The sequence below is a fragment of the Myotis lucifugus genome, unplaced genomic scaffold, assembly GCF_000147115.1.
Source record: "Myotis lucifugus unplaced genomic scaffold, Myoluc2.0 scaffold_44, whole genome shotgun sequence".
In the NCBI taxonomy this organism is placed as follows: domain Eukaryota; kingdom Metazoa; phylum Chordata; class Mammalia; order Chiroptera; family Vespertilionidae; genus Myotis; species Myotis lucifugus.
Window position 1 is genome coordinate 7,594,837 of NW_005871092.1, and position 17,860 is coordinate 7,612,696.

General features: G+C 52.3%; 1 protein-coding gene across 1 annotated transcript; it reads left to right on the plus strand.

The window, feature by feature from the left end:
* The first annotated feature begins 6,926 nt into the window (after positions 1–6,926).
* Positions 6,927–17,512, plus strand: KCNK18 (potassium two pore domain channel subfamily K member 18). Its single transcript, XM_006088187.3, has 3 exons — positions 6,927–7,146; positions 10,102–10,230; positions 16,731–17,512. The coding sequence occupies exons 1-3, from the start codon at positions 6,927–6,929 to the stop codon at positions 17,510–17,512; spliced, it is 1,131 nt and encodes a 376-aa protein (XP_006088249.1).
* The last annotated feature ends 348 nt before the right edge of the window (positions 17,513–17,860 follow it).

Genomic DNA, 17,860 nt, shown 5'->3' on the forward strand with positions numbered 1-17,860 from the left:
TGGCTGGTCTTCATTCCCCCTGGCACCTGGAAACCACCAATTTGCTTTCCATCTGTGGATTCGCTGAATCTAGATAGTTCATAAAAGTGGGACCACGCAATAGCTGTCCGTGTGTCTGGCTTCTTTCACTTAGTGTTAAGGTTTCTGGGGTTCATACACATTGTAGCTTGTCAATACTCCATGCCTTTTTACAGCTGAATAATACGCCACCCCATCTACAACACATTCCTTTGTTTAGCCACTTGTCCACTGATGGACATTTGCTTGGGGTGGGGGTTAGGGGGTGGGGGTTCTGGGACACACACCTCCCAGAAAATGTCTCCTTTCAGTGCATAGCAGTAGCCCAGGAGGCTAAACCAGTCCAGGTGAACACATTAAAAAGCTTCTTCAAGCCTCACATCTGCTACCGTGTCACAGCCAAAGTCACAGGGCCACACCCCCCTTTAATGGAGAGATGTGATACCCACCAGCTCCACTGGGAGGCACTGCAAAGTCACATGACACAGGGTGGGGATGTTTCGGGGCCTCAGAGGCCAAGAGTAAGGAACTATCCCCAGTGAGGCTCATTCTCTCTTTGTAAGGGGCTGGGCTTCCTTTAACTTGCTTTTTCTAAGTCATACTTACATTATAGCAAAGACAGCTATGGTCTGGATGCACGGGTGTTTGCACCGTGGGACGTGAGAGAACTCCCTGACCACAGACAGCATCAGGGCAGCCAAGTCTCCACTGGGCTCAGACTCAGTGGAGACCTTCTGGCTCCTTTAACCCAGGCCTCTTAAGGAACGCGAATCAATAAGCGGCATAAATTATTCACTGCAAGGGACGCTCTCAGAAATGAACAACAGGCTGGAGAAATTGCCAACAGGGTGTGCGTTCTCTTCAGGGTTTGGGCCTCTGCTCACCTTTGAGTGGATGGGTGTTTTTAACTATTAAAAATTCAGATCTCAGAGAAGAATGCATCTCAGTTGTGCAGAGATTTCAAGGAGACTGAGTTTCCTTCCCAGCCTCTTCTGCAGGAGCAGGTGGGTGCTTTCTGGCTCCGTGTGGGGACGCAGCAGGCACCCGTGTGCTGTGATCTCAGGGCTCAAAGGCCTGTCCTCTGACCACAGAGGTCTTTTCTACCTGTCGGCTGAGCTATGAGAAATCCAGTCCCTCTCCAAAACCATTCCGAGGCCTTTGCCTCAGAATACAAAACCTCAGAGGGTCTGGAGATGAAAATTCAAGTTTACTGAACACCTATTGTGTGGAGGCATCCTCACCCATAAGGTAGATATACTCTTGCTTTATTAGTGTTTTGTTTTTTTTAAATGTATACTTCTTATTTCAGAGAGGAAGAGAGAAGGAGAGAGAGAGATAGAAACATCAATGATGAGAGAGAATCATTGATCGGCTGCCTCCTGCACGCCCCACACTGGGGATCAAGCCCACAACCCGGGCATGTGCCTTGACCGGGAATCGAATTGTGACCTGGTTCATAGATCAATGCTCAACCACTGAGCCATAGTTTTTCTGGGTAAATAATCAGTACATCACAGAACTATAGAACATTAGAAAATAAAGGTTAAAGAAAAAGGAAGAATCCCTTGCATTCCAGCCATCAGAGATCCTCCAGGCATTTCGCTGCGCTGGTCACACATGCATTGGCATCTTCCTGACCCGTCGGCAGCCTTGGGCTGGGGAGACTACTCTGGGGTGTCCCCCTGGCTTCTGAGATGGCAGCCCCCACCCTTTCCACCCATTGCTCTGGCCGACCAACCTCAGTGGCTTCTGCAGGTGTCTCCTCTGCTCCCCTCTGCCTGTTGGAGTTTCTCAGCTTTCAGCCATGGCCCATCTATCGTCTCTGCTCACTCTATTCCTGTTAGGAAGTCTCGTTTCCAACATATACCCTCCGCCCAAACATGGGTCTCCAGCCTCCTTCTCTCTTCTCAGTGCCGCCCTAAAGACCAATCTGCTTCCTGACATTTCCACCTGCATGGCTTACAGGAACCCCAAACTCACTTTGAGAAAAAGTGAGATGTTGACCTCCCTCTTTCAAAATGTGCTTCTCTTCCATCGCAGAATTGGGACCTCTTGACTTGTGATTTGATCTCTTCGTCCTCACTCCTCAGTCAATCTATCATTAAGTCCTGTCCATTCTGCCTGCACATATATGCAATCTACATTCTATCAAATCTAAAATGGCCCTAGCCTGTTTGGCTCAATGGATAGAGTGCCGGCCTGTGGACCAAAGGGTCCTAGGTTCGATTCCAGTCAAGGGCATGTACCTTGGTTGCAGGCTCCTCCCCAGCCCAGGCCCTGGTCAGGGCTCGTGCAGGAGGTAACCAATCGATGTGTTTCTCTTCGATGTTTCTGTCTTTCCCTCTCTCTTCCACTCTCTCTAGAACAGTGATGGCAAACCTTTTGAGCTCGGCGTGTCAGCATTTTGGAAAATCCTAACTTAACTCTGGTGCAGTGTCACATATAGAAATTTTTTGATATTTGCAAACATAGTAAAACAAAGATTTATATTTTTGATATTTATTTTATATATTTAAATGCCATTTAACAAAGGAAAATCAACCAAAAAAAAATGAGTTCACGTGTCACCTCTGACACGCGTGTCATAGGTTCGCCATCACTGCTCTAGAAGATCAATAGAAAAACATCCTTGGGTAAGGATTAACAACAACAACAAAATGAAAACGTGTTGCTGCTGGCACTTTCTTAATCTTGACAGGAAGTGTCAATGAAATGTGTGTACCATGCAACCACCTCACAGCTGTTTCATGGTTGACAGCATTGAAAGATGTTCCTGACTGAAGAATGCACCTTGATTTTATGGACGTTTAAATGTGGGAAAACATGTGAATCTTAGAATCGATGAAATAGAGAATCTTATATCCATCTATTTCTATCTTCCCTCACCACTATTCTAGCATAAGTCTTCTTCCCGTCTGGACTTCCTTAGACCTCACATTTACCCTTATTCACTGGCAAGTTTGCCTCCAAAAGGGTATCTGGACTCCCATGACTTCTCAGTCTCTCCCCTGCTCTCTTGCCCAGACACCTTGTCTCCTTACCTTCTCCAGCAAGCCAGAGGGACCTTTCTAGAGGGAAAAGCAAACACATCACCTCTCACCCCCAAATTCCCCAAACATTTCCACTTACACCTGGAATACAGTTCACAGCCAGCAAGGCCTACTGATTGTCCCATCCCCTGCTCCATTCTTTTTTAATTTTTTCTATTTATTGATGAGAGAGAGAGAGAGAGAGAGAGAGAGAGAGAGAGAGAGAGAGAGAGAGAAACATACATCAATTTGTTGTTCTACTTATTCATGCATTCGTTGGTTGCTTCTTGTATGCGCCCTGACCAGGGCTCAAACTCACAACCTTGGTGTATTGGGACGGCATTGGGACGACACCAGGTGGCCAAGGCTACTCCATTCTCATTGTTCTTCACTCGTTACCTTGTTCACTGTGCTCCAGACACCGGGACATTTTCCTCGCCCACCTCAGGGCTTCTGCATCCGCCATTCTGTCTGTTTCCAAAGCTCCTATCCTGGATCTTTGCATCGTCACCTCCTTCTCATCAGTCTGGGGCCAGCTTAGATGTCACTTGAAGAGAGGCCTTTCCCAGACCCGCCTCACTAAAGCTGCCTCCCAGGTCTCTGCCCACCCGCCCCCTCCTGCCAACGTTCTACCACATTTTACACCTGGTTTATGTATTTCTTTCTCTTCCTCCCCTCACTAGTATATAAGCTCCTGGAGGGCAGGGACTGTCTTGTTCCCTGTTACCGCCTCAGCATCTTAGTGCTTTGCACAGAGTAGGCACTTGATACAGATTGAAGAAATATTTGGTCGGTGCCATGTCCCACTTCCTACTTTCCCTTTTGTACTTCATGCCTCCTCCTAAACTCAATTGCTAGACAGATCCTTTAAAAACAAAAATCTGACCATGTTACTCTTCTATTTAAAACCCATAACTGCCCATTGCAACTCTTAAGTAAGGCCTTGGCAGCATCCTACAGTAACTGATCTGTTATATCTTCATTTAATTCAGCTCGAAATGCTTTCTAATTTCCCCTGTGATTTCTTCTTTGACTCATGGGTTTTGGAAGTATGCTATTTAGTTTCCTAATATTTGGGGATTATCCAGATATCTTTCTGTTACTGATTTTTAATTTAATTTCATGGTGATCAAAGAATATTCTTTGTATGACTTGGATCCTTTTTCATTCATTGAGACTTGGTTTCTGACCCCGAATATGATTACTCTACATAGACCTTCCATGGGCACTTGAGGAGAATGTACATTCTGCAGTTTTGGGGAGGAACATTCTACAAATGTCAATTAGTCAATTTGGTCGATAGTGCTGTTCAAGTCTACTATTTCCTTCCTGATTTTTTTTTGCCTACCTGTATACAGTATTTAGAGAGGTGTATTGAAATTTGCAACTATAATTGTGGATTTATTTCTCCCTTAAATTTTATCAGTTTTTAATCTCCTATATGTTGAAGCTCTGCTATTAGGAGCAAAACCATTTAAGACTATTATGTCTTATTTATTGGTTAATTGACCCATTTACAATGGTCAATGGCCTTCATTAACTCCATAATATTCTTTGCTCTGAAACCTACTTTACTTGATATTAATATAATCATTCTTTTGACCCATGTAAACATTCTCCTTGTCTTCATTCTCCTAACCTATTTGTGTCTTTATGCTTAAAGTGTGTTTCTTGTTGATATCATCTAATTGGGTCTTGCTTTTTTTCCTCCATTCTCATCTACATTTAATTGGGATGTTTAAACCATATATATTTAATGTGGTTATTGTTATGGTAAGCTTTAAGCCTGTCATCTTAATATGTATTATTTGCCTCGTCTGTTCTTTGTTTCCTCTTTTTATGCTTTATTTTGGATTGAGTATTTTATTATTCTTTTTATCTCTGTTGGCTTATTAGATACTGGTATAATGCTTTCATTATTTTAGTGGCTGATTTAGGATTCATAATCTACACCTTTAATGTATTACAGTCTACCTTCCAGTGATATATCACTTTACATGTAGAATAAGAACATCAAAAGAGTATATCTCCACCCCCCACCCCCACTTGGCCTTGGTGCTATTATTGGCACACATTTTACTTTGGTCATACATTTAGTCGTTATAAATGTCAGTCACTTAGATCTTATAAATCCCCATAATATGCAATGTTATTATTTTGTTTGAACAGCCAATTATCTTTAAAGACATTCCTGAGTACACTACCCAATGCCCTAAGAGTTATGAATTTTTAGGCTTTTAAATTTTTTTTTCAAGTTTGAGTGGTGAGAGCAGACACTGTTCCCAGCCCTAAGTGAAAACCAGGCATTATTCTCTGGAATCCTTTTGGACAGCTTCCTGGCCTTTGATAGTTTCCTCACGTGCATGGTGAATCAGTCCTCTGCTGACAACTTTTGGGGGCGGGGGACCCTTTGCAGGCCTCCAGGGTTCTTGCTTGGGGAAGCTCTCTTCCTTCTTGTATTCTCTGTCCTAATAATTCCAGCTGCACTGGTCTCCCTAGACTCTCAGCTCATTCTGCTCAACTCAGAGACTCCACACAGCTCCACCGCGAGGCCCCATCCCCGTGCCACCACCTGGAGACTGTCTGAAGGCAATGGCCTGGGCCACCCCAGGGTTCAGTTCTTTTGTTCTCCTCTCTCATAGGTCACTGTCCTTTGTTGCCTGGTGTCCCAATTTTTTTTTTTTTTAAAAGCACTACTTCACATTATGTCTTTCTTTCTGGTAAGAAATGATATTCATGTCTCTTCATCTTGACTGGACTATCGCCTGTCTTTGAGCTTATTACTTCTATCTTCTGTTGTGTCCAGTCTTCAGTTAAACCCATCCAGTAAGGCTTTTCTTTTTTAAATAGACGATTTTTAGAGCAGTTTTAGGAAAATTGAGCAGAAAGTACAGAGCGTTCCCATATACCTCCTGCCCTAACCACGCACGGCCTCCCCCACGATCAACATCCTGCCCCAGAATGTGCCCTGGCCTTGCTTGGTCACTCATCAGGAGCCTCCCCAGGTGAGGGCTTGAAGCTGAGGCAAAGCCTGAACGATGGGAAATTGGAGGCTGTCACAAAGCATGCTCCTCAAGGCTGCACGTAAACCCTTTCATGAGAGGGGGTCTGAACGCGTACACCTCTTCACATCTGCCATCCGGGGCACGTTTTCCTCGTGGCGGAGCCTGGGCCAGGGGAGCAAGTCCAAGTGCACAAGCACATGTTGAGTGCCTGCTTGCTTTGCTAACACCCGATTGGCTGGAGCGATCTTGTGGGCAGCCGAACATGAAGGCGCAAGGAAGTCTGCTCTGCCCACGCAGAGGGCATGAAAGGTGGGTATGCTACAGGGAGTGAGGACTCTGGACCCATAATTTGATCCACAAAGAAGAAAGTCCTTGATAAAATCTGGCCCACACTAGTCACTATCAGTACTACCTGCTCACGGGACCAGGCACCGCAGGACAGCTCTTAGGAAGGACAGTCACTGGGCTAAAAACCAGAAGTCAGATTTGGTCCCTGGAAGTCAAAACTGCAGCCTCAAAAAGGGGCCAGGCCAGAGCCCAAAGCAACCACCACGCCCTCCTCCCAGAGCCCCTGCCGGGCAGCTCCTGGGCCGGCCAGGCTGCTGGGCCCACGGCTGCCCGGTGGATCAATAGTAATTGGGGGCGCTGGGGGCGAGTTCCTCAGTTGAACTGACCGTAAGGAGTGCCAGTGCCGGCCGCTTCCTGAGTCCTGGGGAAAAGCGCATGCACCATCCACTTAGCGCTGGAGCCTGGCCATTCCCGGGGCACTGCCGCCCCTCCTCCTCCTCCTCCTCCTCCTCCTCCTCCTCTCCGCGGGGCCTGGGCGATCCTGCCTCTTCCTCCCGTACCTCCTGTCCTGTGAGCTCCTGGGAGGATGGAGGCTGCAGGGCTGCCCCAGGCCAGGAGGTGCTGCCAGGAGGCCCTGGAGACACTCCTCCCTCGCCTCTGCTTTCTCTGCTCCCTGGTGACCTACGCCATGCTGGGCGCCCTGCTCTTCTCAGCCATTGAGGGTGGCCGGGACCTGGGGGCGGGTGACCCAGAGTTTGAGGATTTCTTGGAGCAGCTCTGTGGCCTCTTAAAATGCAACAGAACTGGTAGGTGGCTCACCGGGGCAGGGTGGGCCTTTTCTCTGTGGGTGGAGGGGCTGGGACCCTCTGCATGGAGCCTCCCATTCCTGGGCGACCTTAGGCCAGGGGCTTCCCTCTCCGAGCCTCAGTTTTCTCCTCTGTCAATAGGGAGAATAATGGCCTCTTAGGGTTGCCGTGAAGAATGTAGAAGAAGCACTGAGCACCCAGTAGCTGCTCTGAAAAGACGCTCCCTTCCCGCTGCCTCAGCCCCAGCCCCACACAGGCCAGCAGGCTCTGGGGAGGGTGGGCTGCTAGAGATACGATGAGGTTGGGGCGGGTGTGGGGGGGTGACAAAGCTGGGGCTAGGAGTTCCTAGGCTGGTCCTCAGAACGATGCCTGCCCCACCCATGATTCCATTTACAGGGATTAGAAGTCAAGGAACAATCCAAATTGGGCACCAGATAGATAGCAGCCTGCCCCCTGCTCTCCTGCTTCCTATTTCAAGCAGCCTCTTCTGTTGTTGGACTCAGGGGCGGGGGAGAGACGGTAGGAAGACCTCGGGGCCTGGTTCTAGTCCTCCTCGCCGGTCTCCCGCGTGCTGTGTGGCCCCAGGCAGAGCCACTGCCCTCTCTGGGTGTAGAGTGCTGGACAGAGGGGGGCCACAATCCCAAGGACCCATGGGAAGCAGACGCGATGATAAACGAGATGGAAGGCAGAAGGCACCGTGTCTGTGTCCCGATCGGGTTTCACTTGTATTTCGCCACTGGTTTCCACTGGAGGCGGGTCCTCTGGGCTGGGGCTGACTAGAGGTTGGTGGCAGGGGCAGGGTCTCCCCTCTGTGGAGGGCCCCCCCCACCCCTCCTCTCTGCACCTGTACCAGACAGACACGCACCTGCTCAGCCAACTGGGAGGTGACTTCTGCCAGCGCTGCTGCTCGGACACCGAGCCATGGCCGGCTCTGGACTGTCAGCAAGGGCAGGGCTTTCCGCACCTGGCCATGACCGGCACCACCCAGGGGGCTTGTCTAAAATGCACATGCCCAGCGCCTCCCCAAACCAACTTAATCATGACCTCTGGGGCCGGGCTGGAATCTTATTTTTTTAAAATATTTTTTATTGATTTTAGAGAGAGGAAGGGAGAGGGAGAGAGGGAAAGAGAGAGAGAGAGAGAGAGAGAGAGAGAGAGAGAGAGAGAGAGAGAGAGAGAGAAACATCAATGAGAGAGAAACATTGACCGGCTGCCTCCTGCACTTCCCTACTGGGGATGGAGCCTGCAACCCAGGCATGACCAGGAATTGAACCATGACCTCCTAGTTCATGGGCCGACACTCAAACACTAAGACACACCAGCCGGGGGGAATCCAATGTTTCAGAAGTTTCCCAGGTGATTCTGATGCACGGAATGGTGTGGGAACACGGAGCTGGTCCAGACACATTTTGTACCGATTTTCAATGGAGGTTAAATGCCTCAGTACGGGCTAGCTAAGAGCAGACGCCATGCCAAACGCTTTCCATGCAATAGCACACTCAGTCCTTACACCACCCCCATGAGGAAGCAATGGCTGGAGCAATCATGGGTAAGTTCGAGGCTGGGCATGAATTGTCCCCTCTCTCAGATGAAGAAACTGAGGCGCTGGGAGGGAAGCGGCTTGCCCAAGGTCGCACACTAGGAAATGGGGCCAGGGATTCAACCCCAGGCATTTGGGTTCCAGAGCCAGAGCTCCCCCGCCCCCATGTCCTACTGCCTCCCTGCTGGGGAAACGGAGGCTGAGAAGCAGGCTTTCTGTCCGCAGCTATAGGAACTGGTCAGGGTCAGAGCTGGGCCTGGAATGCAGGTGTCTGGGCTCCCAGGCTGGTGCCCATTCAAGTGAGTAGTGACTTCCTGCTGTGGGCCAGGCTCTGTGGCATCCTCTTCCACCACCCGGAGTCTGGCACGTGGCTTCTGGGATCCCCCAAACCCACTGGCTGCCAGGCCAAAGGGACCATCAGAAAACCCCCTTGAAGAACCAGGGCTCCCCAACCTGCTTCAATATGTATATTGATTTCAGAGAGGAAGGGAGAGGGAGGAAGGGAGAGAGAGAGGGAGAGGGAGAGAGAGAGAGAGAGAGACATCAATGATGAGAGAGAATCACTGATCAGCCGCCTCCTGTACATCCCACACTGGGGATCGAGCCCACAACCTGGGCATGTGCCCTGACAAGGAATCGAACCGTGACCTCCTGGTTCACTGAGCCATGTCAGCTGGACCCAAACCTGCTTCTGCCACGCATCCCAGACACCCTCAGGTGGCTGGTGCCCACAGATCCCAGTACAACCACCAAACTCCATCGGCTCAGTGACCTCTAGGAGACAGTGCAGGTTGCGGCCATAGCACAGCTTGCATTTCATAAAAGCCTTTTGCTTTCAATTTACAAGATCCCGTGACAGACAGGGCAGAAGTGTGTGTGCCCCTTTGCAAGGTGGAAGACGGAGGCCTGGAGAGCCCAGAAAGCCCTCCACGGCTGCACAGCATCCCGTGGCTGAGCTCGGGCGCGAGCCTGGGCTGCTCCCTGCAGGATCCCGAGCAGGACCTAACGGCAGAGACACTGACAAGCAGGGCCCCGAGAGCCAAGTGTTGGTGTTGATGGGGCCTCAAGGCTGGGTTGGGGGGGGCGGGGAGCAGCCAGCATGGCTCAGTGGTTGAGAGTCGACCTATGAACCAAGAGGTCACAGTTCGATTCGGGGCACATGCCCGGGTTGCAGGCTCGATCCCTGGTGGAGGGGCATGCAGGAGGCATCTGATCAATAATTCTCACATCATTGATGTTTCTATCTCCCTCTCCCTTCCTCTCTGAAATCAATGAAAAAATATATATATTTTGAAATGACAGGGGCGGGGGAGGTGGGGCACTACTGGTCCCTGGGGAAGACTCCCCTGCACCTCGGGGGTCCCTGTCTTGGAGGGCGGAGCTCTCTCCCTCACTCTGGTCCTCTCTTTCTCGAGGGATGGAAGACAGGAAGATGGACCTCCGGCAGCTGCTGTCCAAGGTGAAGCCCCAGTGGTCTAGCAGGTCCGCAGACTGGTCCTTCCTGAGCTCGCTCTTCTTCTGTTGCTCGGTGATCAGCACCGTGGGTAAGTGCAAGGGCAAGGCTGGGCCTGGCAGAAAGGACTGGGGAAGAGGGTGGGGCAGGGGAGATACTGAGGACCCTTGGTGAGGATGCTGGGACATTCAATTCATGTCGTGTGGAGGGCCTACCCTGTGCCAGGCCTACTGCGCACGGGCGGGCACCGGTCCCAGCTCAGGACACAGCAGGCCCTGCCACTGGCCCCCAAGGCGCCTTCGTGGGAATTAGAGAAGAGCGCCTTTCTCAGGTGGGTGCAGCCATGCCTGCCCGCAGCTATAGGAATAATAGGTCAGGGGCAGGGTCGGAGCTGGGTCTAGACTGGGCGTAGCCCCCAGGGAGCAAGGTGTTGGCTGGGATCCAGCCCCTTCTCGCCCCTCAGCTGAGTGCTCTTGTCCCAAACTCCATCGGCCGGCAGCACCTGCCAGCCCAGCTCCTGGGCAGGACGGAGGAACTCGGGGGAGCCCCGCGGTCAGCACGGGCTGTGCTCAGGGCTTTGTGGGAGCGCCGACTTGGGCAGCTGCCCCGGGCTTGAGGGAGGTCCAAGAGGCAGGACTGGAAGTTGCGGCTCCAGTGGCGCCTCCCAGTGGAGACACCCAGCACTGGGGCTCCCAGTGAGGGGCGGGGAGGGGAGGTGGGTTTCAGGATCACCAGCGCCCCCAGCTGGTTTCTTCCAGAAGGCTGACATGGCCAGGGTGATGTGTGACAATAACAGCGATACCCCTGAGCACCCAGCAGGGCCTCATATGCGTTATCCTATTTCATTCTCACGGCAACCCCAGGAGGTAGACGCTGTTTCTGTCCCACTCGGCAGTGAGCTGGGAACACTTTGAGGGGACAACCATTATAGGGAGCAGTGTCTACAAGGAAGATTCTGGAGATGAGCAAGGGGCTGAGAGTATGAGGTTTAGTTTGTTTTTAGTGTGTGTTTTTCTTTCTCAAGAACTTCAGGGGATTGATCTAACTGATCTTATCATTTCTAAGCCTCGGCACTACTGACAATATGACGGTTGGACCAGATGACTCTTTGCTGTGGGGTGCCCTGGGCACTGTGGGATGTTTAGCCGCGTCCCTGGCCCTTATCCACCAGAGGCTCTTACCTCTTCCTCTTCCTCCTCTGTACCCACCAGTTTCGCCAACCAAAAGATTCTCCAGGCTTTGACAAATGTCTTTGGGGGGCAAGACTGCCCCCCGTTGAGACCCACTGAGCCAGCCGTGGGCAAACTACGGCCCGCGGGCCGGATCCGGCCCGTTTGAAATGAATAAAACTAAAAAAAAAAAAAAAGACCGTACCCTTTTATGTAATGATGTTTACTTTGAATTTATATTAGTTCACACAAACACTCCATCCATGCTTTTGTTCCGGCCCTCCGGTCCAGTTTAAGAACCCATTGTGGCCCTCGAGTCAAAAAGTTTGCCCACCCCTGCACTGAGCTAATACAATGGTTACCAAGGTGCAGTCTCTGGACCAGTAAGTAGGACAGGTATCACCCAAGAACGTGTTAGAAATTCAAGGTAATTCTCGGGCCCATCCTAGACCTTCTGAGTCAGAAACTATGGCTGTGGGGCCCGGCAAAGTGTGTTTAACAAGTTCTCACGGCGATTCGGATGCATGCTAACGTGGGGAAGCATTGACCTGATTTCAGGGCTCTCAGCCCTGGCTACACGTTAGAATCACCTGGCCACCTTCCACAAGCTCCGCGCCTGGACCCTGCCCCACGCCAATCAAGTCAGAATCTCTAGGGACGGGCCCAGGCGTCAGCCTTTCTCAGAGCCCTTGGGTGATTCTAACGGGACTCCGGGCTGGGAACCACTGATGTGATGGAAATGCATTAGCTTGGTTTAAATCCCCAGGAAGCGATGCTATCATCCATGATGTAAGTCAATTAGGACATGGGGCCGTCCAGCAATGACAACTGGAAGAGGGTGTTGGGGAAAGTTCTGCGCTGCCCAGAATCGGTAACGGTGTTTGAAGGCCCTGCTGGCATTGCCGCTGCCGCCCTGGTCTCTGGTCACTGCCATGCACCTGGCCTTGATGCTGGGAAAGGGACACCTGGCAGGTGTGAGGCTGGCCAACCCCCCCGTCATTGCCAATTGGGTCAGCCCCCTTGGGTTAGAAAGTTAAGTGGACGAGCTATTAAATACTCCCAGCCTAAGTGGAGGGGACTGATCCTAGTGGAACATATAAATGCATTAGAAGAAATGATCTGATTTTCCCATTATGCAGCTCAGCATCCGGTAAGTGGGGCAGTCAATACAGGCCCTTCGTCGGGGCTGGGCGCTCTCTGAGACTTGTTTCTGTGGTGTATTTTCTATAGCATGGCATATATTCTGGGTTATAAACATGTCCCACCCAAGGCAGCCACAGACTTTATTTATAAGGTACGAAGCCCACCTTTGCCGAGGAGAGCAGGTTGGGTGTGTGCATGTGGGGAGGGGGGTGGGTGAGATCTTAGAGAGAGGGGTACACACCCTTGTGGGCTGTCAGCTGTTTGACCCTGGCCAGGTCACCTGACTTCCCTGTTCCATGTCCATTAGCTGTGGTAACAATGGTGGTTTTGTATTGCAAGGAATTTTGACTCCAAAAGGCACTCGACTCTATAAATCTCGTAAGAAATGAGCATTTTTTTCCTTTTAAAAGGAAAAAAATCTGACCCTGGGTCTCCATACTTGTGGATGGGGAGTTTTAACTTCTGACTTTCCTCGTGGTGCCTGGGAACTAGGGGCCCTGTGCTGCCTGGAAAACAGAGGGGAGAGGCCTGTCGATGGGCCCCCAGGGCTGCTGTTGACGTCCTTCTGGGCTGATGGCTCTGTGGGTCCCCGGACACCCAGGGCCTGGGCTCCTCCGGCCGGTCGCCTGGCTGGGCCTCTCTGAGCTCCCTTCCCCTCCTCTCTCCTCCTCCCTGCTCGAGTCTCTCTCCCCGCTCCTCCATGGCCAGCGTCAACTGCCTCCTTTGCCCTGGCTGCACTGGTTTTAGCACCAGAAGTCCCATGTTCTGGGACACCCCTCAGTCCTGAGCAAACGGGGCAGTTGGCCATTCTACCCACGACCCACCTCTGTCGCCCGTCCTCCCTCTCCCTTAGACCCCACCCACCACGGTCTCCTCAGTGGTCCTGGGCTTTCACCAAGGCCTGGAGGGGAGGCTGTCCTGAGGCCACTTCTGCAACCCCTGTCCCTCAGGGGAGGGCGGGAGCTGCTGCAGTGGAGGCAGTGGGAACCCTCAGTACCCTCCCAGCAAGTCCTGCCACAGGGAGCAAACCCGGGACCCGGTGGGAGGTGGAACCAATGTGCTCCCCAGTCCTGAGCCCGGTGCACACACCTGGCCGCGGCCTGCTGGAATGAAGGAGAGCTGAGCTCCAGGCCAAGCTTTCCTCTCAACCAGGAGCCCCCAGAGGGCGTGACCACTGCCTGTTCCTTGTATAGCCCCCAAGCTTGGGCACAAGAGCCTGGCATGTAGTAGGTGCTCCCATAAATGTGGAATCCAGGCTAGTGCCTTTGTTTTAATTGCTCACCCAACAGCCTGCTCTTTTGAAATTTTTTTTTTATTGTTGTAAGTGCTACATATGTCCCCTCTTTTCCCTCATTGACCCCCTCCAGCCGGCCCCAGCCCCCAGCCCAGGCCACCACCCTATTGTCTGTGTCCATGGGTTATGCATACAGTGGGGCCTTGACTTACGAGTTTAATTCGTTCCATGACGGAGCTCGTAACTCAAATTACTCGTATGTCAAATCAAAAAGTGAACAGGTGAGACACGTGATGCTGGGCTGATGTTGTGGTGTTCACTGTGACGTTCGCTGCACCAACTAGCGGTGGGGTATCTGAAGCTGGCTCGTAACACGAATTTTAGCTCGCAACTCAAAGCAAAAAATCGGCCGAGAGACGGCTCGTATCTCGAAAAACTCGTTAGTCGGGACACTTGTAAGTCAAGGCCCCACTGTATATGCATTCAAGGTCTTGGGTTGATCTCTTTCCACCCACCCCCCCCCATCCCCTGCCTTCCCTCCGAGATCCCCCACTCGATTCCATGCTTCCAAGTCTCTGGATCCACTCTGTTCATCAGTTTATTTTGTTAATTAGATTCCACATAGGAGTGAGGTCATGCAACAGCCTGCTCGTGTACATCTTGTCCTGGATCCCCATCTGGAATCCCATACCTGCTGAGTGGGGTATGGAATTTGACGCATATCTGTCTCCTCCACTAAACCAGAGCTCAGAGGGGTGAGGTTCCATATTTACTCTGCTCACCGTGTGCCCGGCGCACGCAGTCAGCACTCCACGTGCGCACACGCTAGGAAGACACACACAGAGCGAGTCGCCCTGCCGTCACACGGAGCCTCTGGAACCAGCCAGGTGGCCTGGAATGCCCCGGAACAGGCACAGACTGCTGAGACCCACCGCGGGCCACGGCCCTCCCCCAGGACCCTGGCGCAGCGGGCAACTGATCATTCCCACAGGGCAGAGCCTGGCCCAGAGCTGGCCACAAGGAGCTGCCGCCCCGAGGAGCTGGGGCTCAGCCAGCCTAGCAATTACCTTCACATTAATTTACATAATTGGGCTGGGTTTCCTGTATTAATCTTCCTTTAAGGCATCAAAAATTAAACACAGGCATTAAAGACGAAAGCGTTCCCTGTTTGTTGAGGTCACTGAGTTCGCCCATCCAGAAGGTCCAACTACCTGCGCTGTGGGGGTTGGCGGCTCCCTCTCCTGCCCTGCTGGTACACATGAAGGTGGGGGTGAGGGTGAGGGAAGGAGGGGGTCCTGGAGAGCATGGAGGCCTCAGCCCACCCACCCCTTTGCTTGGATGACCTGTTCTCGCTGGTTGGAGGGTTCCGCCCCCTTGGTGCCCTGACCCAGTGGAGACGGAGCCCTGGCAGCCCTGGGGTGTGACTCCCACCTCCCTCTCTATCACACGTACACTCTTGGCCACATTGCTTCATGTCTCCGACCTCAGTTTCCCCCTCTGTGAATGGTGATAACAAGGCCCACCTATGAAGGTGGGCTGACGCCAGCCCAGTGAGTGCTCAGTAGGCAGCTGCGTTAGCTCCTGAGGGTGAGGACGCCAGCCTTCTCCAGTCGCCCACTATGTGTCAGGCACTGGCCCCATGTAGTCCTGCCTGCTAGTTGATAGACAAATCAGGGATAGTCGTCCTCATCCTATATAATAAAACCCTAATATGCAGATTGGCCGAACGGCAGAAAGACCAGTCACTATGACGCGCACTGACCATCAGGGGGCAGAAGCTCAATGCCGCAGGAGCTGCCCCCTGGTGGTCAGTGCGCTCCCAGAAGCCGGGCTCACAGCTGGCGAGCACAGAGGAGGTGGCAGGAGCCTCTCCTGCCTCCACTGCAGGCAGGGGGTAAGGAGCGAGGGGTCCCAGACTGCGAGAGGGTGCAGGCCGAGCTGAGGGACCCCCCTCCAGTGCACGAAATTTCGTGCACCGAGCCTTGAGTTTATAGATAAGAAACCTTAAAATGTGAGCAGTCAAGTCACTTTCTAGTAAATGGCAGAGCTGGGATTCGAACTGAGATTGGTAAGATTCTAGATCAGCGGTTCTCAACCTGTGGGTCACGACCCCTTTCACAGGGGTTGCCTAAGACCATCGGAAAACACATATATAATTACATATTGTTTTTGTGATTAATCACTATGCTTTAATTATGTTCAATTTATAACAATGAAAATACATCCTGCATATCAGATATTTACATGACGATTCATAACAGTAGCAAAATTACAGTTATGAAGTAGCAACGAAAATAATTTTATGGTTGGGGGTCACCACAACATGAGGAACTGTATTAAAGGGTCGTGGCATTAGGAAGGTTGAGAACCACTGTTCTAGATGCTGGGATCCTAACCGCTTCCCCATCATTTGTGAACAAGTCTAGTGCACTAAACCACGGTGGCTCTGAGGGCAGCAATTGCATTTTATTCACTTTCCAACTTCCTCCTGTCCGGAATGCTATGCACACTGCTGTACACATTGAAGGCACATAATAATCACCTAATACACAGACACAAACAAACCAAGAGGCCCAGACCTTCCAGCGAGGACAAGAGTGGCTCCTGAAAAACCCAGTGCCTTCATGGAGGAGGAAGGGGGTGGTGGGTATGATTGCAAGGCCATCCACGCCCCCTTACCTGCGCTCATCCTGTCCTTCTGGGTGAGCTGGTCCATCTCACGCAGACGCTCAGGAATGGCCAGGGCAGGGTGAAAGGCGGTCAGCTCACTCCCAATCACGTGCTTGTCCCCTGCCAAGGACACTCCAGGTCAATCATCTGGACACGACCTGCTCTGTCTCCTAAAGAGAAGCTGTAACCCTCTACTCCCCCCGAAAGCAGGCCTAACGGTAGACAAGAGGATGGGTGTTTTAAGATGCATACTTGCAAACACATTGTGTCAAAGGTCACGCCAAGGAGGGGAAAGGGCAGAGGTCACTTTAACGCCTTTTGGGGCGGGGCGGGGCGGGGGGGCCAGGTGACCAGCCCGGCTGTGTCCTCTTGCAGGTTACAGCCACGTCTACCCCGTCACCAGGCTCGGCAAGTACCTGGTCATGCTCTACGCGCTCTTCGGCATCCCCCTGATGGTCCTGGTGCTCACGGACACGGGCGACATCCTAGCAACCATCCTGTCCAGGTGCTACAATCGGTTCCAAGGACTCCTCCCGCTCCGCCCTCCGCTCTCCAAATGGTGCTCCCGACTGCTCTGCCGGAGAAGGCCTGCCGCCAAGCCCATGGACCCAACCATCCCCAGGGTCATCATCAGCGCCCAGGAGCCCCCGGGCCCCAAACCCGGCATGTGTCCCTCCGCCCCCAGCAACAGCACGGAGCTGCTCGAGGGGCTCCTGGCGGGAGACACACAGAACACGCTGCAACCGCCCCCTCGGGCTGTGCCCAGGAGTAACTCCTGCCCCGAGCTGGTGTCGGGGAGACTCTCCTACTCCGTCATCAGCAACCTGGACGAGGTGGGCCGGCAGGTGGAGCGGCTGGACGTGCCCCTGCCCGTCATCGCTCTCCTGGTGCTCGCCTACATCTCCTGCGCAGCCGCCATCCTCCCCGCCTGGGAGCAGCACCTGGACTTCCAGGATGCCTTCTACTTCTGCTTCGTCACGCTGACCACCATCGGGTTTGGGGACACCGCCTTGGAACACCCCCACTTCTTCTTGTTTTTCTCTCTCTACATCATCGTTGGGATGGAGATCGTGTGCATCGCTTTCAAGCTGGTGCAGAACAGGCTGATTCGCATGTACAAGCAGCTCATGCTGCTCTTCGCCAAAGGGAAGTGTTAGGACCCCGCTAAGCCGGGAAGGCACCGCCGTCCCTGACGTGGCACGTGTGGGCCGAGCTGGGTGGCTTGCCTGGTCTTTCGGGGCCGGTGTAGTTAAAGCGTGGCCCTGCGGCCTGTCATCTGAGACCGTGGGGCCCTGATTTTAGTCTCCAGGCCCTGTAGAAAGGGGGCCAGTGCCCTATGTAACAGGACAGTAGACAAAAACGATCACCAGGCCCTAATGTCCAATTTATTTCCCTGTCTTCTTTTTTTTTTTATTTTATTTTAGAGGCTGCTTATTCACGCTGGGGACAGTGAAATAGGAAAGGACTGGGGAAATGAGCCCAGGCTGACCTGCTTTGGCTCACTA